The 21,989-nt window shown below is 48.0% G+C and overlaps 1 protein-coding gene across 1 annotated transcript in view; it reads right to left on the bottom strand.

Moving 5' to 3' along the window:
* The window catches only part of GALNT17 (polypeptide N-acetylgalactosaminyltransferase 17), a 431,830-nt gene extending 421,607 nt beyond the window's left edge, over positions 1–10,223 (bottom strand). The window contains exon 1 of the mRNA XM_084762556.1: positions 8,382–10,223. Within this exon, the coding sequence (XP_084618682.1) occupies positions 8,382–8,619 (238 nt within the window). The 5' untranslated portion in view covers positions 8,620–10,223. The remainder of the gene's footprint in view (positions 1–8,381) is intronic.
* Positions 10,224–21,989: the final 11,766 nt, after the last annotated feature.

Genomic DNA, 21,989 nt, shown 5'->3' with positions numbered 1-21,989 from the left:
ACAAACACACACACACAAACGCACACACACACACACACACACACACACACACACACACACACACACGCTCGCGCGCCAATACCCTATGTTTTTAGTCTCAATTCATCCTAACATACCATGACCCCACTTTAAAGCTAAGAAGTGGAGCCACTGACCTAACATCGCAGCCTTCCGTAACTTGACAGATGTGGAAATGAAACTAGCCCTGTCTGACAGCCCTTCACAACTTTTCTTCTGAAGGTGTCTTAAACACACTCAGGTTGTCTGATCTCAGCTGCCTTGGGGACTCAGGCCTCTCTCGCCCACACTCCTTTCTTCTCTTGTCATTCTCCAGTCTCAACAGCATTTCCAATAAGGGTGCTCCCAATCTGGCAGCAAGCAAAGGTCTCGGAGGCTGTTGGCTCTATCTCTTTGATGATGACCAAGGCAATGACGAAGACCATGTTGGCTGTTTCCCTTGCTACCTCTGGGCTAGGCAGGAGGCAGCTGCTCCCCACTGGCAGCGTGTCCAACACACTGCTCAAACAGACCTGTCTGCGTGGCCGTGCTGTCCAAGAATGTGGTTCCCCATTTCTGCAGGAAGAGCCAGCTTCAACCAGAGGCCAAGGCTAAAGGGCATGAGCCTGGCTCCCAAAACCCGGACTCCATGGACCAAGCCTTCTAGAACATTCTAGAACACTCACTGGTCAGCCTTGATTCCAAGCCCTGCTGAACACCTATGCCAAGCAGGGAGGAGGCATGCCAAGTTGGTTTCCTTCTGTCTCCTCCGCAGTGGTGAGGTTTTTGGTTTTGCTTGTCCATTTAAAGAACAATGTTTATTTTTATATGTCTGTATGTTTGTGTGTGCACAGGTGCCCACAGAGGCCAGAGGTGGTTGTGAGAGGCCCAAGAATAGTGGCTCTCAACCTGTGGGTCGTGACCTCCTTGGAGATAGCAAATAACCCTTTCACAAGGGTCACATATCAGATATCCTACAGATCAGATATGCACATTACAGTGACACTCTCGAAATTACAGTTATGAAGTAACAACAGAATAACTTTATGGCTGGGGGAATATAAGGAACTATATTTAAGGGTCGCAGCGTTAGGAGGGTTGAGAACCACTGCTCTAGAGCTGGAGCTACAGGTGGCTGCGAGTTTCCTGGCACAGCTGAAATAAAACTCAAGCTCTCTGCAAAAGCAGCCAGTGATCCCAACTACCGAACCATCTCTCCGGCCCAGTGGTTGAGGTTTTATTTTTTTTTTAAGATTTATTATTTTTATTTTGTGTGTATGGCTGGCTTGCTACATGTTTGTATATGCATGCCTGAAGCCTGTGGAAGCCAGAAGAAGGTGTCAAATCCCCTAGAAGGATGGTTGTGAGGCACCACGTGGGTACAGGGAACTAAACCCCAGTTCTTTATTTAAAAAAAAAAAAAAAGCAAACGTTCTTACTGCTGATCTGTCTCCCCAATCCTGCAGTGGTTAGTTTTAACACAAACATTTATTGTCTTTCGTCCTCTTATCCCTCCCCACAAGGAAATACAGGTACCACTCAGCATCCATGGTCTATGTAAAGGCATCTTTATCTAGGTAGGAAAAAGGAAACAATGCTGGCCTTGGTTTTGCCATTGGCCAAAGACAGCCTTTTCAAAAGACTGGCTGGCATGGGTGTGTCTCTGCCAAGTCGAATGCTTTCCTGGTATGTACAAAGAGGTGCCATCCCAACAATGAAAAAGCAAACAAAAGCAAAAAGAACAAACAAACAAACAAAAACAGGTCATCGTGACGCCGACCTGTCATCCCAGCACCACAGAAGTGGAGGCAGGAGGATCAGGAGTTACAGGTCACCCTTAGCTACAGAGGGACTTTGAGGCCAACCTCTGCTGCCCACAATCCAGCTCTTTCTAGCTCTAACCTGCAGTCAAGAGAACAGAGTTCCCCATGTGCCCACTGTGCCAACTCACTTTCCTTCCCTGGAGATTTTTTTGTGTATAGCCCTTGGGTTATCTGGAAATGTTTTTAGGGTTGCTGTCATTGTTGTTTGGTTTTTCTTTTCTTTTCTTTTCTTTCTTTCTTTCTTTTTCTTTTTTTTTTTTTTTTTTTTTCCCAGCTTCGTCCACTCCTGTGGCTTCGAGGCAGGAACAGGGTAGGTAATTTTGACTTCTCTCTATTTCCGCAAAGATTTTTCAATTTCTCCAAGCAACCCTGCTTCTATTCAATATCCTTCTGAAATCTAAATTTGGAAACTAACTCGAAGTCAATTGCATTTCCTCTTACGACACAGCTGCCCAGGGCTGACAGAGAACAGGGCCGGAGCTCAGCTCGGGTGTTCCCACTTCCAACTCACCGGGCTGGGGATTTGAAGGGGAGAGGGGCTTGCATGGATCCCTCGCTCTCTCCCTACCATTCACCGCAAGGGTTCTGGAAGAGAGGGGAAAAAGCCATATTCCTAGCCCTTCAGCCTGCCCTACTCTTGCTGTATCATGCCAGCTAAATCTAATAATATCCCCGTTTCTCACCTTCCTCATCTCTAAAACAAGAAAAATAAATAACTTCCTTAGAAGGTGACAGAAAAGGTGACAGGAAGCCAAAAATTACGTACCTCCTGACCTGGGGATTTCCAACAAGAAAAATCAATGTCTAGGTTTTTAGCAGATATTTAAAAGAATGTTTGCTTTCTTCTGTATGGCTTTAAAAAATTTTTTTTACGGGCATCCTATGAGTTGATTTTATGCTACATAGGAGAATATGAAACTGCATTCATAAAATAAAGTCATGCACCCAAATGTACTGATACTGGCTAATAGTTAAGCTGGTGTGCTGCTTCACTTTCGAGCTCCTTGAAGGAGCTGATTCTGTTCATTCGGGGTGGAAAAGACTAGACCAACTTCAACGTAGTAGAGACAACATGAAAGAGGCAAGATAGGGGAGGCAAGACGTGGGAGGGCAAGGTGGGGCAGAGGACAGATGAGGAGAGAGATGCTTTGAACAGGATGATGAGGACCACGTGGTAAAGGCAACGTGTCAGAAGGAACAAAGCCTTGTCCAGATGGCATAGCCAAAATGGTAAAGGCAAGATGGCAGAAGCAAGATGCTACTGGGCAGGATAATGGAGGCAGTATGAAGAAAAGACGGTTTTCTCACACTCTGCTTTCCCAGCTAAGTTTTTCCAACCCTCCCCTTTCACTGAACCACCCATCCCAGCCTTTACAATCTTGAGGTTATTTTTTCTCTGTGGCTATCATTTCCCTCCTAAAAAAAAAAAAAAAAAAAACCAGCTCCCATTTAGCTATCAATAAGCCTCAACTGCCCACCATATACGCAAAGCACAGATGGTAAGAGACGGAGGAGGGATGTAAAACTCTAAAATAGGGTTCCGGCCCTTTAAAAAAAGCCTAGAGTCATTCCTGCACTCCAGAGTTAAACCCTCTGAGGCCTAAAGAGTTCAGGCTATGACTGTAAAGTGACTGTCACCTAAAGCCTTGAGCAGTTCAAAGCAACAGGGCTGTTGCCCACGTAAGTAAGATTCGCCAGCCCTCAACCACAAGAGCCAAGCCTGAAAGGATGGACGGAATTGCAAAGTGCGCAGAGAATTCCAATATAGCCAGCTCTTCTCAAAGTCTGAGTTGCAATGTGGAGGCTACGGAGCCTGAGGTCCACATGGGGGTGTCTCAGCAAGTAGGCAGAGGTGAACCCAATCATAGAAACAAAGATTAAAAAAAAAAACTTCATAGAACTGCCTAAGCAGGCCCATGAGCCCAGCACTGGGGAGGTGGAGGCAAAAGGATCCTTGGCTTCTTAGGGAGTTTTGGGCTAGCCTGGGATACATGAGACCCAGCCTCAAAACAACCAAACACAATCAAGCAAGTCAAAACCCAACCAGAGGAGGGTGGATTCTTCACAAACTTCTCCTTCCAGAACTAAGAGGCCACAGGAGGGATTTGAGTAACCTGGGTAGCTTTTTGTTTGTTTATTTGTATGTCTTCTGTTGCCCTAGAGATCAAACCTGGGACCTTGCACATACAAGGCAAGCATCCTACCACTGAATTGTATCCCTAGGCCAGCTCTGTGCAACTTTGAAAAAAAAAGATGCCGGCTTCATGTGACACTAAGGAGATGCACAGTTCCTGCTATGTGCCCGGTACCCGGCTCTAGCTGAGGAATAAGGAATCCTGAGCTCCTGGTATCCTTCTTTGTTGTCAGTGGCAATGGGTGGAGACAGGTGCACAGCATGAACACCGATGAAGCCCTGGTCCCAATCTCTCCATGCACCAGGAAGATCCTTCCCCTTCCCACCCACCCCCCCTCCAGCCTCCTGGTACAGCAAGCAGCCTGGTATAACAGATGAAACATACAGTACCCAAAACAAGAACAGACAAAGAGGCACCCCTGAGGGCAGGGTGGAGATGGGGAGGGTCTTCGCCACATCACAACTTCGCCCTGCTCTTACCCTCCAGGTTGCATCTTCCTATAAACCACCTTCATTGCCCGGGAACAGAGACCCTGCCAAGTCCCAGGAGGGAGTCATAGCTTGCCCAAGAAAAGCTCTCAGCTGCATTTCCCTATGCCAGCTTCCAGCCTTCCCTCTTCCTAGGTCCCCACTCAACCAGTCAATATTAGACCACATCCCTTGGATGGGGAGCCCTGGTGGCACTCAGAGGAAGGATAGCAGGCCACCAAGAAGAGACTTGATATCCTATGAGCATATCCGGGGGGGGGGGGGGAAGGTCTCCCTCAGTCATAGCCATAGGGGAGGGGAGTAAGGGGAAAATGGGAGGGAGGGAAGAATGGGAGGATGCAAGGGGTGGGATAACCATTGAGATGTAATATGAATAAATTAATAAAATAAAAAAATTTTTTTTCTAGCTTCCTTTCCTCCCACCCTCCCTCTCTTATTTTGAGGCAGGCTCTCATGTACCCCAGGCTGGCCTGGAGCTCCATAAGTAGTTAACGATAATCATCTTGAAGGCTTCATCTTCCTTTCTCCTCCCTGGGTCTGAGCCTAGAACTTTATGCTACTGGTCCTGGTGTATGTGGCGCTAGGGACGGAACTGTGGGGCTCCTGCAAGCGAGGCAAGGGCTCAGCCAACCGAGCTACACCCACAGCTCCCTAGCATGGCCATTCTCCACAAAACAGAAAGCTCAGAGAAAGACTGCAGACCCAGAAGTCCCTTGGAAAGAATTCTTGGTTTCTTGCAAGTCCTATCCAGGCTCCTGTTTTGTCATTTGATGATTTTTCTGCCCTTACTAGGTTTGGTATAGGGAGAGGAATTATCTGATAGAGAGTTTGGAGTTCATTAGAGGCCAAGTCTCAGGCCCTGCTCACTATTGGGGCGGTGGGGGGGGGGGGGGAGCCCTCAGGACACAGAGCCATGAGTTCTGCATCTACATAGACCCTGCAAGTGATTTTGATAGTAATGTCAGGCAGGACACAGAAGCTAAGAGAGCCCACCCTAAGGTAACAAGGTCCAAAGTCATTTTAAGGTCTCGACAGTCACTGGGTGGCTGCTCGCATGTCTCAAAGGGACAAGTAAGGACAGGTGCCTCACAGGGTCATTGCAAACACTAAGGGGGTCATGTGTATCTGCTACACTTAGGAAATACCACATAGTGGTCTGAGAAAATGACTCCCTGGGTAAAGTGCTTGCTGCATAGGACTTGCTACCCTTTGCCAGTGTCCTAGTGCCAAAGAGCCTGAGTAAAGATGACCACTGAAGTTTCCTGGTCAGCCAGTCTAGCCAAAATGGCAGGCTACAGGTGCAGTGAGAGCCTGCATCTCAAAAAAAAAAAAAAAAAAAAAAAAAAAAAAAAAAAACCAAGGTGGAGAAATGATTGAGGAAGACACCAGACACTGACCCCCCACCAGCTTCCACATGTATGTGTACACATATGCACCCATGCCACAATAAACAAAGAAATAGTTAGCACACAGAATTTTTAAAATTCCTATTATGAGGTATGGCCATAACATATTTCATACCCCATAAAATGACTTGTATCACCACCCAAAGCTCCAGAGTGAGCAAGCTCTGGCTATTTTAGGAGTGTCTTATGAGTGTGTTTCTGCAGTGTATCAATTCAGAAAACATAGGGGTTTAGCCTTGTTTGGTCTATTTTGTCTTGAGATGTTTGGGAAAAGAGCTTCAACACAGCCTTCATGGGCTGCCCTAATGGTCTGCCCTCATCACCTATAAGAGGCACAAGTGTGGCCAGGCGTCCTGGCACACACCTTTAATCCCAGCACTCAGGAGGCAGAGGCAGGTGGATCTCTGTGAGTTTAAGACCAGCCTGGTCTATGAAAGAGTCCAGGGCAGTGCCAAGATAACACAGAGAAACCCTGTCAAAAAAAAAAAAAAAGAGGCACAAGTGTGAAGCTGCAATTTGACACTAAAGGTGTGTCAAAGCGCCCTCCCCCAGCCCCCCGGATACTCACCATAGGATGCTAAGGTGGCTATGGCATCTTTTCATGAATGCAGGAGGCTGCCCACATCCCTCTCCTGGAATTACCCAGAAGGGATGGATCCTCAAAGGGCAAGGAAAAATAAATAAACTTCCCCAATCCTCTGCCACCTGCCACAGAGCTGGTCTGTTATTCTCATCATCACAAAGACAGTTAAGTCTGGTCCCCAGACTGAGTTTACACAGGTAGTGGCTGTACCTACAGATCCATGCAGTTCACTTAATCAAAAAATCCTATATACTTTAAAACTCATTCCAGGGCCAATGAGATGGTTTATTGAGGAAAGGCAGCCAATCCTGAGGACCTACGATCCATCCTCATGATGCCACGCTAGGAGAGAGCTGACTCTAGTAAGTTGTCCTCTGGCTTCCATATGTGGCCTGTGGTATGTGTGAAACCCATCCCCAATGCACGCACGCGCGCGCGCGCACGCGCGCGCACACACACTTTAAAATTAAAATTAGGTGGATGTAGACAGAAATGTGTGTCTTAGGGCTAGGAAGATGGCTCAGTTGGTAAAATACTTGCCAAGCAAGCCTAAGGACCTCTGAGTTTGGTCCTTAAAAAGAATATTTTTTTAAAAAGCTGGGCACGGTAGCAAGTACTTGTAATTCCAGAGCTGGATATTGGAAACAGCTAGATTCCTGGGGTTGCTACTCAGCGGACCTCACTTTGTGAGCACCAGATCAGTGAGAGACCCTGACTCAAAAAAAACAAAAAACAAAAACAAAACAAAAACAAAAAAAAAACCAAGGTAAAGAAACCTAAGAATGACATTCAGGGTTGATCCCTGGCCTTCAAGTGTACACACACACACACACACACACACACACACACACACACTTGCACACCTGCACACCTGCACACAGACACAGGAAAAGGAATTTATGCCTTGTAGCCAAGACCATGGGATCTGTGGTCAACCAGGCTCCATACTACTACTTACTAACACCAGTCAGACACAGACAGCTTGGTCAACGTCCCCTCCCCCCTCTGTTTTGCTCCGGTCTCCTGGGGGGAGGGGAGGGACCAGAACACAGTGGACTAATGGTTATGTCCTACCATGTACATGGGGAGCTTGTAATGTCCCTACAGTACACAGCAAAGACCTATTATCAGTCATTACGACGGCTGACAGTTGACAGTTCCAGACTATGAGAACACGCAGAAGGTTGGCGAGGGAGAGCCAGACTTCCCTAATCACTAGGTCTTCTTTACACTAGACTATGTGACACTGTGAAAACATCAAGTGTACAAGAGATCATCAGTCCCTTGGGCCAGTATCTCTCTCTCTCTCTCTCTGTCTCTCTGTCTCTCTCTCTCTCTCTCTCTCTCTCTTATATTAACTCATTTAGAATAGTTGAGGTGGAATGGGTTCTGGAAAAAAACGCTACGAACCTGGATGCCATGCCTTCTAGTTTGGCTGAACTTTGTGGACCAACACCTGCATCCCAGACCCACTGAGAACTTGAGCCTCTATTGCCACTTGGTTCGGAATGGGCTGGTTTTTAATATACTTACTACCTTGCACCCAGGCGATGGGAAGGCAAGAGTCTGCACTCTTAGTGACAATCAACCTAAAGGAATAATGTGTTCATTCAAACGTTCACTTCGCAAGCCATGACACCCTCTTCCCTACCCCATCAAACACCATGCACTGACAGCTATTTCCTTTCTAGCGCCTGCAGTCCATCCTGTCTAAGCCAGGAGTCACAAGCAGAGACCAGGAGTCAACTGTAGTGACAGGTTTCTAGTGTAAGACCAAACTTTCAGCTGGAGTACATCATGGTTTCTTCAATAGTCCCAGACACAGAGCAGGGATGGGAGACAGAAATCAGGCGCGTTCCAACGTCAGCTTAGGGTACATAGAGCACAAAAGAGCCAGAGAGATCACCCCGAATGCACCACGACCCACAGGCGTCAGGGCATGTCCTTACCATTAAGCTGCCGGTAGACTATGTCCTCCAGAAGCGACAGGCGCTTTAGGACCGCATCCTGGATGGGGCTGGCGCTGTGCGCGCTGAGGTTGGCTACCTCTGCGCGAGGCCGGATCTCGTGGAAGGCGTCTCCGCTGCGCACCGCGATAGGCCGGCACTTAGCCAAAAAGATCACGAAGCCGGCCACCGCGATCAAGTTCAACACCAACAAGACTTTGACTCTCCTCAGTGAAGCCATCAAACAACAGGGCCGGTCCTTTCCTTGGACCCACGCCTCTACCAGCCTCACCTGAGAGGCGCAGGGCAGCTAGAGACAGTGCAGACCCCACACACGCCACAATGGCCGAAGAGAGAGAGCAAGGGAGGGTAGGGGTCCCAGTTGCTGCTGGCCACAAAATGCTGATACTTGGGTGACAAGAGACCACTGGGAGGACGCGGCTGTTAGGGACCAAGCTGCTCACATGGAAATCCAAGGTTTGCAAAAGTGTCCCTGAAATGCCAGTTTAGTCCACAGAGCGCAGTTCCTCCTAAGAGGCAGCAAAAGATAAAGGTCCCAGAGTCTCTCCCGGTTCCGCCCAGACAGAACAGGTTGCCTTTGGACTTTGGACCTCGGAAGCCGTGGACCTTCGCGACAACCCGGTGGTAGTAGGGATGCTTCCGAGATGTGGCAGGAGTGGCGCGCAGGTGCCCAGCTCCGGCTCTGCGCCCGCCGGCGGAAGAGCGCGCCACTCAAGGAGTTGCGCGGCCAACACTCTCGCCCGCAGGCGGCCGTCGCGGGGCAAAGACAACGTTCTTCAGCAGAGGACCCGCTGCTCCGGGCGGGTGTCTTTGTTCAGCTCACCGGCCCTCTCCATCACTCCGGGAGGAGGAAAAGCCCGCACAGGGTGCCTGCATCCTCCAAGCTCCGCAGTCACGCTCAAATTTCAATGACTCTCGCAAAGTGGGGGTACAGCAGGAAAGGGGCGGGAGCAGGGACCCAGCGCGACGTCCTCTCCGCCCCTACCCCGCCCGCAAAACTCACCAGTGCGCACAGCGCCACGGGTTCCCGGACACGTTCCAAGTCCCCACACGAGCTTCCAGGGCCTGCCGGACACGGTGGCCTGTCTCGGGAGGTGGTGCGTCGCGAGGCTGGCCGGAAGGAGGAGTCGGACCTCCAAAGTCACACCAGTTGTCTACAAGCCTCTCTAAACGCCGCGGGGGAGGGATGCGCGCTGGCGCCCCCGCAGCCTGTCACCACAGCCGGTGCAGCTAGTCCCAAGCCCCAACGGGAACCAAGATCCTAGTGTCCCGATAGCCGGATGCAATGACACCGCGGCTGCGACACTGAGAGTACACACGGTCCCCCTAGGGGATGGCGGGGTAGACTAGAGCGGCTGGAGAGCCAAGAGGGGATGCTCAGGTAGCGACCGAAGGCGGGGCGCGGTCCCGAGGGGAGCGGCTGCGGCGCCGACTCCTCCTCCGCGGTCCCTTGGTCACCCTCTTCCCCCAAGAGCCAGTCGCCACCGCCGCTGCCACCCGCAGGCTGCGGAGCGCACAGCTAGGGGAAGCTGGCCGGCCCTTGCGCGCGCACCCGGAAAGGGTGGGGGCGTCTGGAGAGAGTGGGGAGCGCGCGGGACCCGAGAGCAGTCAAGTCATGTTGGCTGCTAAGGGCTGCGAGGGACCCTTGGGGTTCTTAGCGCTCTCTAAGCCGGCTGGCTTGTTCCATCCCGGCAGCCGAGGAAGACGTCCCTTTTTCCTAGCTTAGCAGCTCCGCTTAGCTTGGCCGGGAATGGCTAGAGGGAAAATCTGGCCTGGAGACTCGGATTCCGCTACTTTTGGAGCTAGGCCTTGTGTCCTTCTTGCTAGGGCCCTGGGAGCCTGCTGCCCATCTGAGTTGATGCTCCTGTGCTCACCCACACTTCTGTAAACATCCTATTGGTAACACGTGGATTTATGGCCCTGCTAAGTCTCCACAGCCTACTTCTTCCCCCCCCCCATCGGCCCTCCCCCTCCCCCGAGACCCAGGAGCTCTGATGACTAGAATACAATCCTGCCCTCTGATTATTTAATTTCTTACTCCTGAGGAAACCGGACTGCCAACAGATAAGAAGCAGCTGCCTGAATTCAGGGGCTTCTATTCCATTCCTTCCACCCCAGTTAAGTTTGTTTGTTGTTTAGTTTGGTTTGGTTCGTTTGGGATTAGGCTTTTTGTTGGGGGGGGGAGGGGAGGGGGGACAGGGGAGGGGTGCAGGGGGCGGGATGTTGGGTTTGGGGGTTTGGAATGCAGGTCAGTTGTGGAGCTGAAGTTGACAGACCTCAACTGGACCCCTAGCTCTTCACAAACAAGGCTTGCCATTCTAGGGTTTGTAGGGCAGGAGGTTCCTTGTCTACAGAGTACATCCCAGGTTAGCTCGGGTTTCTTTTAACAGGGAGAGGGGGTAGTTTTGGTTTTTGTTTCTTTGGACTTCGGCTAGCCATTTTGGTGTTCCTTTGTTCAGTCTCAGCCTGGGCTGACCGCTAACATCCGGTTCCTGAATCTCTTGACCCCACCTCCCAACTACTAGGACTGCACTTAATGGCCACCAAGTCTGGCTCTCCATTTCAATAAAGTTGTTGTTGGTGGTGGTGTTGGTGGTGGTGGTGGTGGTGGTGGTGGAGCTATGTTTTCTCCTGTTGTTACTTGTTATTTTAAACAATAACAGCAAACACCTCTACAGTTTTTCACATTGGAAACACACACTCACACACAGCTAGGCTTGGTGGCCTGAGTGTCATCTCTGCTACTCAGAAATATGAGTGAGACAGGAAGATCTTTCATTCAAGGCCAGACTGGGCAATTTGGCAAAGCCCTATCTTACAATAAGAGATATAAAAGGGGGGAAATGTACAAGGATATAGCTCATTGCTACAGTACTTGCTGAATACATGTGAGGACCTGGGTTTAAGCCCCAAAGAAAGGGTGGTAGGGAGGGAGACGTAAAAAACTATAACAATCATTTTTATTTCTTTAAAAAATATATATTTTTTGTTGCAGTGTGTGTGTGTGTGTGTGTGTGTGTGTGTGTGTGTGTGTAGGCTCACAGAGACTAGAAGAGGGCATTTGAGTCCTTGAACTAGAGTTTGTGAGTCACTGATGTGGGTGCTTAGATCCCATCTTCTCGTCTCACGATAGAGTGATAAGACTAGTCCCACTTCTTTCCTTTAAAAAATGAAAACAAACAAACAAAACATTAGTTGTGTATGCGTGCAGGTGTGTGCATTTGTGTCACGGCCCACATAATGGAGGTCAGAGAGCAACTCGCAGGAGTCAGTTCTCTTCTTCCACTATGTGGGTCTCAGGATTTGAACTCAAGTAGTGAGGCTTGGCAGCAAGTACCCTTACCTCCTTGAGCCATCTCACTGACCCCCCACTTTTATTTTTCAATTCTTTAGAGCCTGCTCAACAAGATCCTTAGGGTACTGAATTGTTATAATCTACAGTGAACTGAGTAAAAAAAACAAAACAAAACAACAACAAAAAAAAAACCAGTTCAATAAAAAGTCATGTCTCAAAAAAAGCATGGAAGAAAGCACTTTTAAACATCCATCGGTGAGATAAGAGGGAAGTTGGGTGGGAGGAAACCCCGGAGTCTGTGGCACTCAGAACATCAGGGACTGATTGAGGCCACATCTGCACAGCTGTCCATTGAAGACCAAGACCAGCCCACAGTGTCAGAACCACAGCAAAGGGTAGCCAGTGGATTTGCTAGAACATATGATCCCCTTGATCAATCCCATACTTATAGGTTATCCACCACCACCCACCCCACCCACCACACACACTAAAAAAATACAGGACACTTTAGTCAGAGGACAGCATAACATAATTCAGCAAAGTTTTAAATGGCATGGGGCCTTCAGGCATGGGGACGCAAGGAAAACTTGGTGTGGTTGTGTTAGGTTTGACTTTGGGTTTGATTTTGGAGATCAGTCTCACTATGGGAGCCCAGGCTGGCCTAGGAATTGTGAGCCTCCTGCCTTGGCATCTCAAGTCTTGGGATTACAGGTGTGCAGCACAATGCCCAGATTATGAGCTTTTATTTTTACGCAATAAAGAATGAACAGCCATGTAGGAAAGCAGTAGGACAAAAAAGCCTGCCCTGAAAATGATAGATTGGAGCTGGGGAAACATTTAAGTGGCACTCTACCACTGAGTCACGCCCCCAGGCCCTCACTGGGGGATTCTAGGCAGGTGCTCTACCACTGAATCACACCCACAGCCCCTCACTGGGGATTCTAGGCAGATGCTCTACCACTGAGCCATACCCCAGCCCCTCACTGGGGGATTCTAGGCAGGGGCTCTACCACTGAGCCATGCCCCCAGCCCCTCACTGGGAGATTCTAGGCAGGTGCTCTACCACTGAGTCACACCCACAGCCCCTCACTGGGGGATTCTAGGCAGGGGCTCTACCACTGAGCCACGCCCCCAGCCCCTCACTGGGGGATTCTAGGCAGGGGCTCTACCACTGAGCCACACCCCCAGCCCCTCCCTGGGGATTCTAGGCAGATGCTCTACCACTGAGCCACACCCCAGCCCCTCACTGGGGGATTCTAGGCAGGGGCTCTACCACTGAGCCATGCCCCCAGCCCCTCACTGGGAGATTCTAGGCAGGTGCTCTACCACTGAGTCACACCCCAGCCCCTCACTGGGGGATTCTAGGCAGGGGCTCTACCACTGAGCCACACCCCAGCCCCTCACTGGGGGATTCTAGGCAGGTGCTCTACCACTGAGTCACACCCCAGCCCCTCACTGGGGGATTCTAGGCAGGGGCTCTACCACTGAGCCACGCCCCCAGCCCCTCACTGGGGGATTCTAGGCAGGTGCTCTACCACTGAGCCACACCCCAACACCTCACTGGGGGATTCTAGGCAGGGGCTCTACCACTGAGCCACAACCTAACTGGGGGATTCTAAGCAGATGCTCTTCCCTTGAGCTGCATTCCCAGCAACAGTATGAGGTTTTAACTGCAGGGTTGCAGGATCTGAGTGTCTGTGTGAAAATGTAGTTGATAGTCTGTCCATGATAGTGGGCCACCCCTTGAGATTTAGTATGTCAAATGTCCTTTGTGAGCATAGAAGCTGCACAGGCTGCATGTGGAAACTAGGGAGAGCAAAGCCCGTAGATATGTCATGAAGCCACCAGCTTGTCCAGGCCAGAGGGGCGGGCACATGGACTCTCTGGCTAGATAAGAAGAAATCCAAGTGCTCTGAAGTTGAAGCTTGCCTGTAAATGTCCTCATTGCTTGGACTCTGTTCACCCATTTTTAATTTTTGTTTCTCTAGCCTGGAAATATAAACATAGTTGGTTATCAGACCCACCTGGGTTTATAGCCAGTTACTGATAGGAAAATGAACAGTACCCCTCATAGGCTTTGTGTTTGAACACTTAAGTTTCAAGTTAGTGCACTACTGCGCCATGCTACAGAGCCTTTAGGAGGTACAGCCTTCCTAGAGGAAAGTACGTCACTCGGGGTGGGCTTTGAGAGTTTATAACGAAGCCTTACTTCCGGTTTCCTTTCTATTGACTTCCTGTGTATAGTTCCTGATCTGTCTGCCCGCTGCTGGGCATCCCTCTAGACTCGCCTCAGGAATCATAAGCTAAGATAAACTCTTCCTTCCATATGTCACTTGGGTCAACAAAAAGTAACGATGCAGAAGTTTGTGCCAGAGAGAGTGTGGAACGTTGCTGCAAAAAAATTTTGTCTACATCGTTTTTTGTTTTATCTTCTATTTTTGTTGTTGTAGTTGTTGTTGGTTTGTTTTGTTTGTTTTTTTAACTAGAAAGAGGGTTGAATGCTGTAAACAGAGCTTAACAGGTCCTTCTAACAAGACCCCCGATTTATGACAGCCATGCAGGGACTAAACGTAGACTGTAGACTGATTCGCATTGTTTCCTAGTGAAACAAAGATTTCAACAGCAACTGGGCTAGAGGCCATTTGTGTGATATTTTGGCAAAGAATCTAGCTGCCGTTGGCCCACTCCTAAGAATGTAGGTGAGGCTGAGTAGAAAAGTAACGACTGCAAATCTCTTACATAGAATGCCGTGGTAGGAAATGTTCACAACATCCTACATCCTTTTAAATGGCCTCTCAGCTGCCCGTGGTGGTGGCACGTGAATGTAACCCCGAAAGTTGGGAGGCTACAGCAAGAAGATTACACGAGTTCCAGGCCAGCACAGATTTGAGAGTGAGACCTTGTCTCAGTACAAATACATGAAAACCAAAAACAACAACAAAGGGGGTTTGTTCTAGCTCATTAAAACTAACACCATCTAATTGCTATAAGAATCATTGGCATTGCATTGTTTAGGGAACAAATGACGAGGAGAATAAAGGTCAATGCGTGCTCGGTACAGATGGAGTTTCTTTGCGTGTACGATGTGTGTATGTTTGCCACGGGATGTATTTAGGGATCGGAGGACAACCCCAGGTGCTAGTCCTCGCTTGGTACCTTGTTTGAGATACCTCGCTTGACATGCCTTGATATATATGCCAGGCAATCTGTCCTGTTAGCTCCTTGGGATTCTCCTGTCTCCCCTCCCCATCTCCCCATCTGGGTATTAGGATACACACTGCCATGTTCAGCTTCAGGTAGGTTCTGAGAACCCACCTCAGGTCTCATACTTGGACAGTAAACAATTTACTCAGTCACTAAGCCATCCCCACACCTCCTCCCCCCCCCCCCCCCCTTTTCTCCTCTAGTATTTTTTTCACTTGCAGTTGGTTGAGTCTGAGAATCTGTAGGACTGAGTGTGTTCATAAGAATGTAAGTAGTTGAGTATCTGTTTGGAGCCTGCAGTTCTGGAGGCCAAGGCTGGGTGAACTATCACACGGCTTCAGCGCCTGGTAGAGAAACAGACTTTGTTCATGTTTATATGAGCAAAGATTGAACAGATAGGAAAGAAATGAATTAAATCAGTTCTGCCTGCTGGTTATATCCACAGGCCCACAGAGCCACGTAAACTACATTCACACGGATGAGTGTCAAAGAGTCCCGTCCTTCAGTCTCCCAAAGGGGTTCTGATTGTCCCCCAACCAACAGCCACCTCTGTCGATAAACTGTCTGCCCCAATCCTCCTAGAGAAACCAGCAAAACTACATATCTGTGTCTGTGTGACCTATCGCCAAGAGGTGTGGGCTGTGTGCCACTTCAGTCGCCAAGGAACAAATTGATTCCTGATTCTTTAAAAAGTGTTCATTTTTAGTGATAATTTTGTGAGACAGGGTCTCACTGTGCCGCCTAGGCTGGCTGTCACTATGTAGCCAATAGTGGCTTCAAATGTGTGACCCTCCTCCCAAGCGCTGGGATCACAGCCGTGTACCACCACACTTGACCGGCTCAAGATTTTACATTAAGAAATCCAAGGCTGAGGCAGGGAGAGCAGTGCAGGTGAGACCCTGTGTCTAGAAAGGAGGTGGGGGGGGGGGGGAGAGAAAGAACAGGAAGAGGAAGTGGAAGAGGAGAAAAGAGAGAGTGAGGGCAAGGATTATCTCAGATGGCTTCCAAAATTGTCTTATTTAAGAAACTCAGTTAAACTACAAAAAAAACCCCAAAAAACAAAAATACCTTTTCTTCTGAGGCCTTGCTTCCCAGTGCACTGTGCTCAGAAGAGCTCAGGGTCATAGCGCACTAAGGGACTAATTGCTGACTAGACTGGCGGGGAGTGGTGGTGGAATTGCATGCCCATCCTGAGGCTACATTTCAGTAATATGTGTCCTGGGCTGGAGGGTGCATCAGAACGTAAAGTGCTTGCTGTACAACCTTGAGGACATGAATTAGGACCCCTAGAACCCACGTAAAGCCAGGCACCGGAGAGCATGTGTCTGTGGGGCCCTAGTGCTCTGTCACAGAGATGGGACACAGAGACAGAATTCCTTGATGGTCACAGGACAGCTAAGCCTGGTGTCCACAGCGGTGAACAACAAGTCCCCTCCTCAAACAGGGTAGAAGGTGACAACTAATACATGAGGTTGTCCTGGGACCTTCATATATGTACTATATGGTACCTGCACGCCATCAGACACACACACACACACATACACACTTAAAAAAAAAAACTTTAAAAACTTAAAAAAAAAAAAAAGCAAAGCCCCAGACTAGGAACCTATTCCCCCAATCAAAGAAATCCTAGGGCGTACCATTTATGCACATTTATCTAGGATGCTACAACACTGTAATTGCTTACCATCCTTGTTACCTATGCACTCACATTCCTGTCACTTGGTGTAAGATAAAAGCCTCATCCTGTACCTGTGCGGTGGCAAAGGGACACTGTGCAGCGCGGTGTTACAAAGGGACACTGGCTAGATAACTAAAGGACTGGCTGAGCTAAAGAAGTACACAAAGAGGAACTGAGGACAAGGCTTGGTGGGCGAAGTGCTTGCTATGCAACTCTGAGGGCCTGAGTTTGACCCCCAGAATCCATGTTAAAAAAAAAAAAAAGCTGGGCAGGTGGCTGCGATGGATAATTGTCAACTTGGCTATTTCTGATGGCAGCCCACCTAAAAGAACATGAAAGAAGGAAGGTTTTTCTGTTTTGCCTCTTGGCTTTCATTCTTGACAAGATCACCTGTCCCGCCACTGATACAGGCTCCGTCATCATAGCTATCTGAGAGGCAAGGCTGAGGCAGAAGGACTGCAAGTTCAAGACCTGTCTGAGCTACAGAGTGAGTTCCAGCCTAGAGAACCTATGAGATTCTGTTGTAAAATTTTTAATTTCTTTTCTTCAGATAAAGGGTAGGCACCAGTAATAAGAAGCCCCCTAGGGTCTATAGCTTCCCAGGTCTTTAAAAAAACACACACACAAAAAAACACAAAAAAACAAAACTGAGTTTATAGTACATGGCATGAATTTTCTTCTGTGAATCAGGCCTCAAAAAAAAAAAAAAAATCCAATCTCAGTTTATCATCCCTATAACATCTGTGCCACCATTGCATTAGCGGGCACACCTTGCATGGCACTTTGGCATTGTTGTTTTCAGGGTTCACAGTGCTCATGGCATCTGTGGTTACGAGTGCTGAACCTGCACAAGGTTGGGCCTATCAACAGCCAATAATAGATCCGGGAGGCCTCATGAGGCCCTAATCCTTTCTGTTAAACTATTGGCAACTGGCGGGTTCTGAAGGAGGGGGCCTTCATCGTGCTCATCTGTGTGCCCAACAGAGTGTCCACCAGGCTACAAGTGGGGAGTTCCAAATCTGAGGCCACCGAGATTGCCCTTGTTAAAACCAGTGTGTCATAAAGCAATACAGGAAGGCATCGACGTAGAGAGGGGAATCTTCAGGGATCGAGGGGACGACAGAGGTGAGAGGAAAGTAAAAAAGAGGTGGGTGCGAGAATAAACAGAAGGCATTGTGTGCACAATTTTAATCAAGATAAAGAACAAATGATAGTAATAATAACTGTGGATATAGCTCATTGATAGAGACTTGACTGGCACGCGTGGTGCCTTATGTTTAATGCCCAGTATACCCATCCCCCTGAAAATAAAAAGGAAAGGAAAGGAAAAGGGAGAGGGGAGGGGAGGGGAGGGGAAGGGGAGTATGGGAAGAGGGGAATGTAGGGGGAAAGAAGAAAAGAGGGGAAAGGTTAGGGAGTCTGAGGAGAGGGGAAGGGGAGAAAGGGGAGGGGAAGGGAGAGGGGTGGGAAGGGGGAAGGGGGATCAGGGGATGGAAAAGGAAAATACATGATGAGTTGCTGGTCTGAATGGGAGGATGGGACACCAGGCTTGACCCACAGTGCCTCCTGCCTATGCTCTGCCTAAAATATAGGGCGTTTCTAAGAGCATCTCGTTCGGTCTGCCATTATATATCTAGACTTTGGTTCCTACACAAAGAAATATTTGAAGATGGTGGAAAGAGAAAGGCTTCTTTGTGGCCGGCGCACAAAGAATACAGGAGAATGTTTTAAAAGATATTCATAAACTCGACATCAAAACATCTACCCGGTGCCTTTCAGACCCCTAATAACTTCACAGAGCTTAGCGTATTCATTCCTCAACACAGACTTATATATAAAAAAAAAATCACGTGGACTGACATTTTCAGAGTTCAGAACCATTGCTTTTCTACTAGAGTGTGCCTCTTACAAATGACTAGATTTCATTCCTAATATAACCAGTGTGGTTCTATATGGAACCTTTGGACCACAGTTTCTCTCTCTCTCTCTCTCTCTCTCTCTCTCTCTCTCTCTCTCTCTGTGTGTGTGTGTGTGTGTGTGTGTGTGTCTGTGTGTGTCTGTGTGTGTGTACAGGGCAGGGACAGGAGTTAACATCAGGTGTCTCCTCCAGTATCTCACCACCTTATTTTTGCTACTGAACCTGATTCAGCATGACTCACTGGCCACCAGGCACCAGGTCCCCAGGGACATGCCTGTCTGCATTTCCAGAACTGGATTACAGGTACCAGTTGCCAAGCCTGGCTTTTTACGGATTTAGAATCACCATGGAAACACACCTTTAGTTGTATCTGTGGGGGTGTTTCCAGAGAGGTTTAGCAGGGGTGTGGAAAAGACCAACCCTGAATGTGGACAGGAATATTCTAGAGGCTGAGGTTCTGGCCTGCGTTAAAAAGGAGAGAGTGAGTTGAGTGGCATGTTCCTCTCTCTCTCTCTCTGCTTCCTGACTACAGTGCAGCAGGACCAGACACCCCACACTCCTCCCGCCATACCTTCCCCATCATGATGGACTGCATCCTCAAACTGTAAGCTGAAAGAAACTGTCTCCCTCTCTCTCTCTCTCTCTCTCTCTCTCTCTCTCTCTCTCTCTCTCTCTCTCTCTCTCTCTGTGTGTGTGTGTGTGTGTGTGTGTGTGTGTGTGTGTGTGTGTGTGTGTGTGTGTGGATTTTGAGACAGGGTTTCTCTGTGTAACCTTGGATGTCCTGGACTCCCTTTGTAAACCAGGCTGGCCTCGAACTCACAGAGATCTGCCTGTGTTGAAACTTCTCTTTCTTGACCTACCTTGGTCAAGCATTTTTGTCACTGCACCGACTAAAGAACTTCTGTAGTTTTGTAACATCCAACACAGCAAACACCACTTAAAAGACAGACACATCTCATCATTCCAGAAAGTTCTGCACCTGAGTAACCGGCTCCCTTTAAGCTCCACTTCCAGAAACAAACTGATTTGGTTTGCATATAAATGAGATTATACAATATGTATGTTTTTTCCCCTTTCACCCAAAACAACTATTTTGATATTAATTCATGTTGTAGCATATATCAATAATTCATTCTTTGTTCTCTGATTTTAAAAAAAAATCTGTTACATGGAGACATTCCAGTTTCTTTACTAAGGCTTAATTTTTTTTTGATCTATTTTTTATACTACTGAGATTGATGCTCTACTACTGAACTATATCCCTGGCTCTCTTGTTGTTTAAGACAGGGCCTCACTAAGCTGCTCAGGCAGGCCTTGAATTTATTTATGGTCCTCCTCCCGCAGCCTCAGAAGTAACTAAGGTTACAGATGTGTTGCAGCAGGCTCTGCTCCTAAGTGCAGTGTTGGGGGACCTTAGAGATTTCTGTTTTGTTATGAGTGAAACTGCTGAGAATGTTCATGGACAAGCTTTTCTTATTGTCCTAAATTTTTTTTATTACGTCGTGTGTGTGTGTGTGTGTGTGTGTGTGTGTGTGTGTGTGTGTGTGACATGTGCACATGTGTGCATGTAATCCATGGTACACATAGAAATCAGAGGACAACTTTGGGAGTCAGTTCTCTCCTTTCACCATGGGGGTCCTGGGAATCAAACCCGTGTTGTCAGGTGTAGTGTGTAGCACTTTTACTCACTGACCCATCTTGCTGTCCTGGCAGACCTTTATTTGAACATATTTCTGTGTGCCATGTATACAGACCTAGGCATATAACTGCAGTAAAACACTGTCAACACATTTTCTTCCATAAGAAACCGTCAAACTAGTCTACGACTTTGCCAACATAACCTTTTTTAAAAATTATTTTAGCCATTGTTGTGGGTAAAAAGTGACTCCTTTCCAGACAGGTGCCATACTCTTGTAATTCCTGAACTCAGGGAGGTAGAGGCAGGTCAGCAGGTGAATCTCTGTGAGTTTGAGGCCAGCCTGGTCTACGAAGTGAGTCCAGGACAGCCAAGGCTACACTGAAATATTCTGTTATTGCAGTTATTTTTACCAGTATGGTCTAATAATGTTTATTATTAGGCCTATAATAATTATTACAGCAGTATTTTCTAACCCGCTAACAATCAATCAAGACACAGGCACATGTTATATTTTAAAATAGACTTAGTTAACCTGGGGTAGGGCAGATATTAATCCCCTAAACTACTTCCTATAGTGGGGCAGATATTGGATACCTGCCCCAATCCCATGCCATCTGCTTCTAATAATTTCTATCAAGATACCTCCCATCCATAATCCCAAGTACTTGCTAATTATCATCATTTGGGCCAAGTCTCCATCCATGCTGGCCATATGCTTCTTCACCTAACCCATGGCCCAGCCTTCTTCTCCTCCCCTCTCCTCCTGTCTCTCCTCCCAAGAGTCTGTCTCCCAAAGCCCTGGAACCTTAGCCACTCTTATCGCACTTGCCCTGCCCAGGTGCGATGGCCTTTTATTGGTCAAACAAGTTAGGCTCTTAGGTAAGGTGGGTCACAGAGACAGCAAGCAGTAATTAGCATCAAAATACACCAGACCAACCTCCAACACCCTGTCCTGAGAAAACAAAAAACAAAATATGTGGCTCCTTACTGTTACTTAGTGTGGTTTTTAGACAGGAATCTCATTTTGTAGCCCAGGCTAGCCTTGAACTTAAACCGAGCTTTCTGCCTCAGCCTACCTAGTATTGGGATTTTTCTTAGAGTTTCTGTTGCTGTGATAAAACACCATGACCAAAAAGCAAGTTGTGGTAGAAACGATTTATTTGACTTGTGCTTCCACATTGTAGTCTGTCACTGAAGGAAGCCATGGCAGGAAGCTGGAGGCAGGAACAGATACAGAGGCCAGGGATGGGTGCTGCTTGCTTGCTTGCTCCCCATGGCTTGCTCAGCCTACTTTCTTATAGAACCGAGGACCACCAGCCCAGGGATGGCACCACCCACAGTGCTTCCCCCATCAATCACTAATTTAGAAAATAGCTTACAAGCTTGCCTGCAGCCCCATCTTATAAAGGCATTTTCTCAGTTGAGGCTTCCTTCTCTCAGATGGCTTTAGCTTGTGTCGAGTTGACATAAAACTACCCAGTGCAGGATTATAAGGGCCAATGAATTTGCCTGGCTCCTTCTCGTTTTGTCTGATAATGGGTGATAATAAACACTTGTATGTTTTTAGGTCATTCAAAGATCTCCTTCCAGGAAATATGTGTTCGAATATCAAAGTCTGCTTCCTGCTTTCTTTTCCCTTTCCCCTTCCCTCTTCCCTTTGTTTGTTTTAGAATGGGTCTCATTACATAATCCAAACTGTTTTCAAATTTGTGATGCCCCTGCCTCAGCCTCCATAGTCCTGGGATTGCAGGTCCATGCCAACACATCTGGCTTCATTTCTATTTTTCAATATATTATTTATTACTTCATTGATTTGATTGAATTGTGGGGTTTTCTTTTAATATCTGGATAGG

Source organism: Acomys minous (genome assembly GCF_964271855.1).
Source record: "Acomys minous genome assembly, chromosome: 16".
Taxonomy (NCBI): Eukaryota; Metazoa; Chordata; class Mammalia; order Rodentia; family Muridae; genus Acomys; species Acomys minous.
This window is presented reverse-complemented; position numbering and strand designations above follow the sequence as displayed.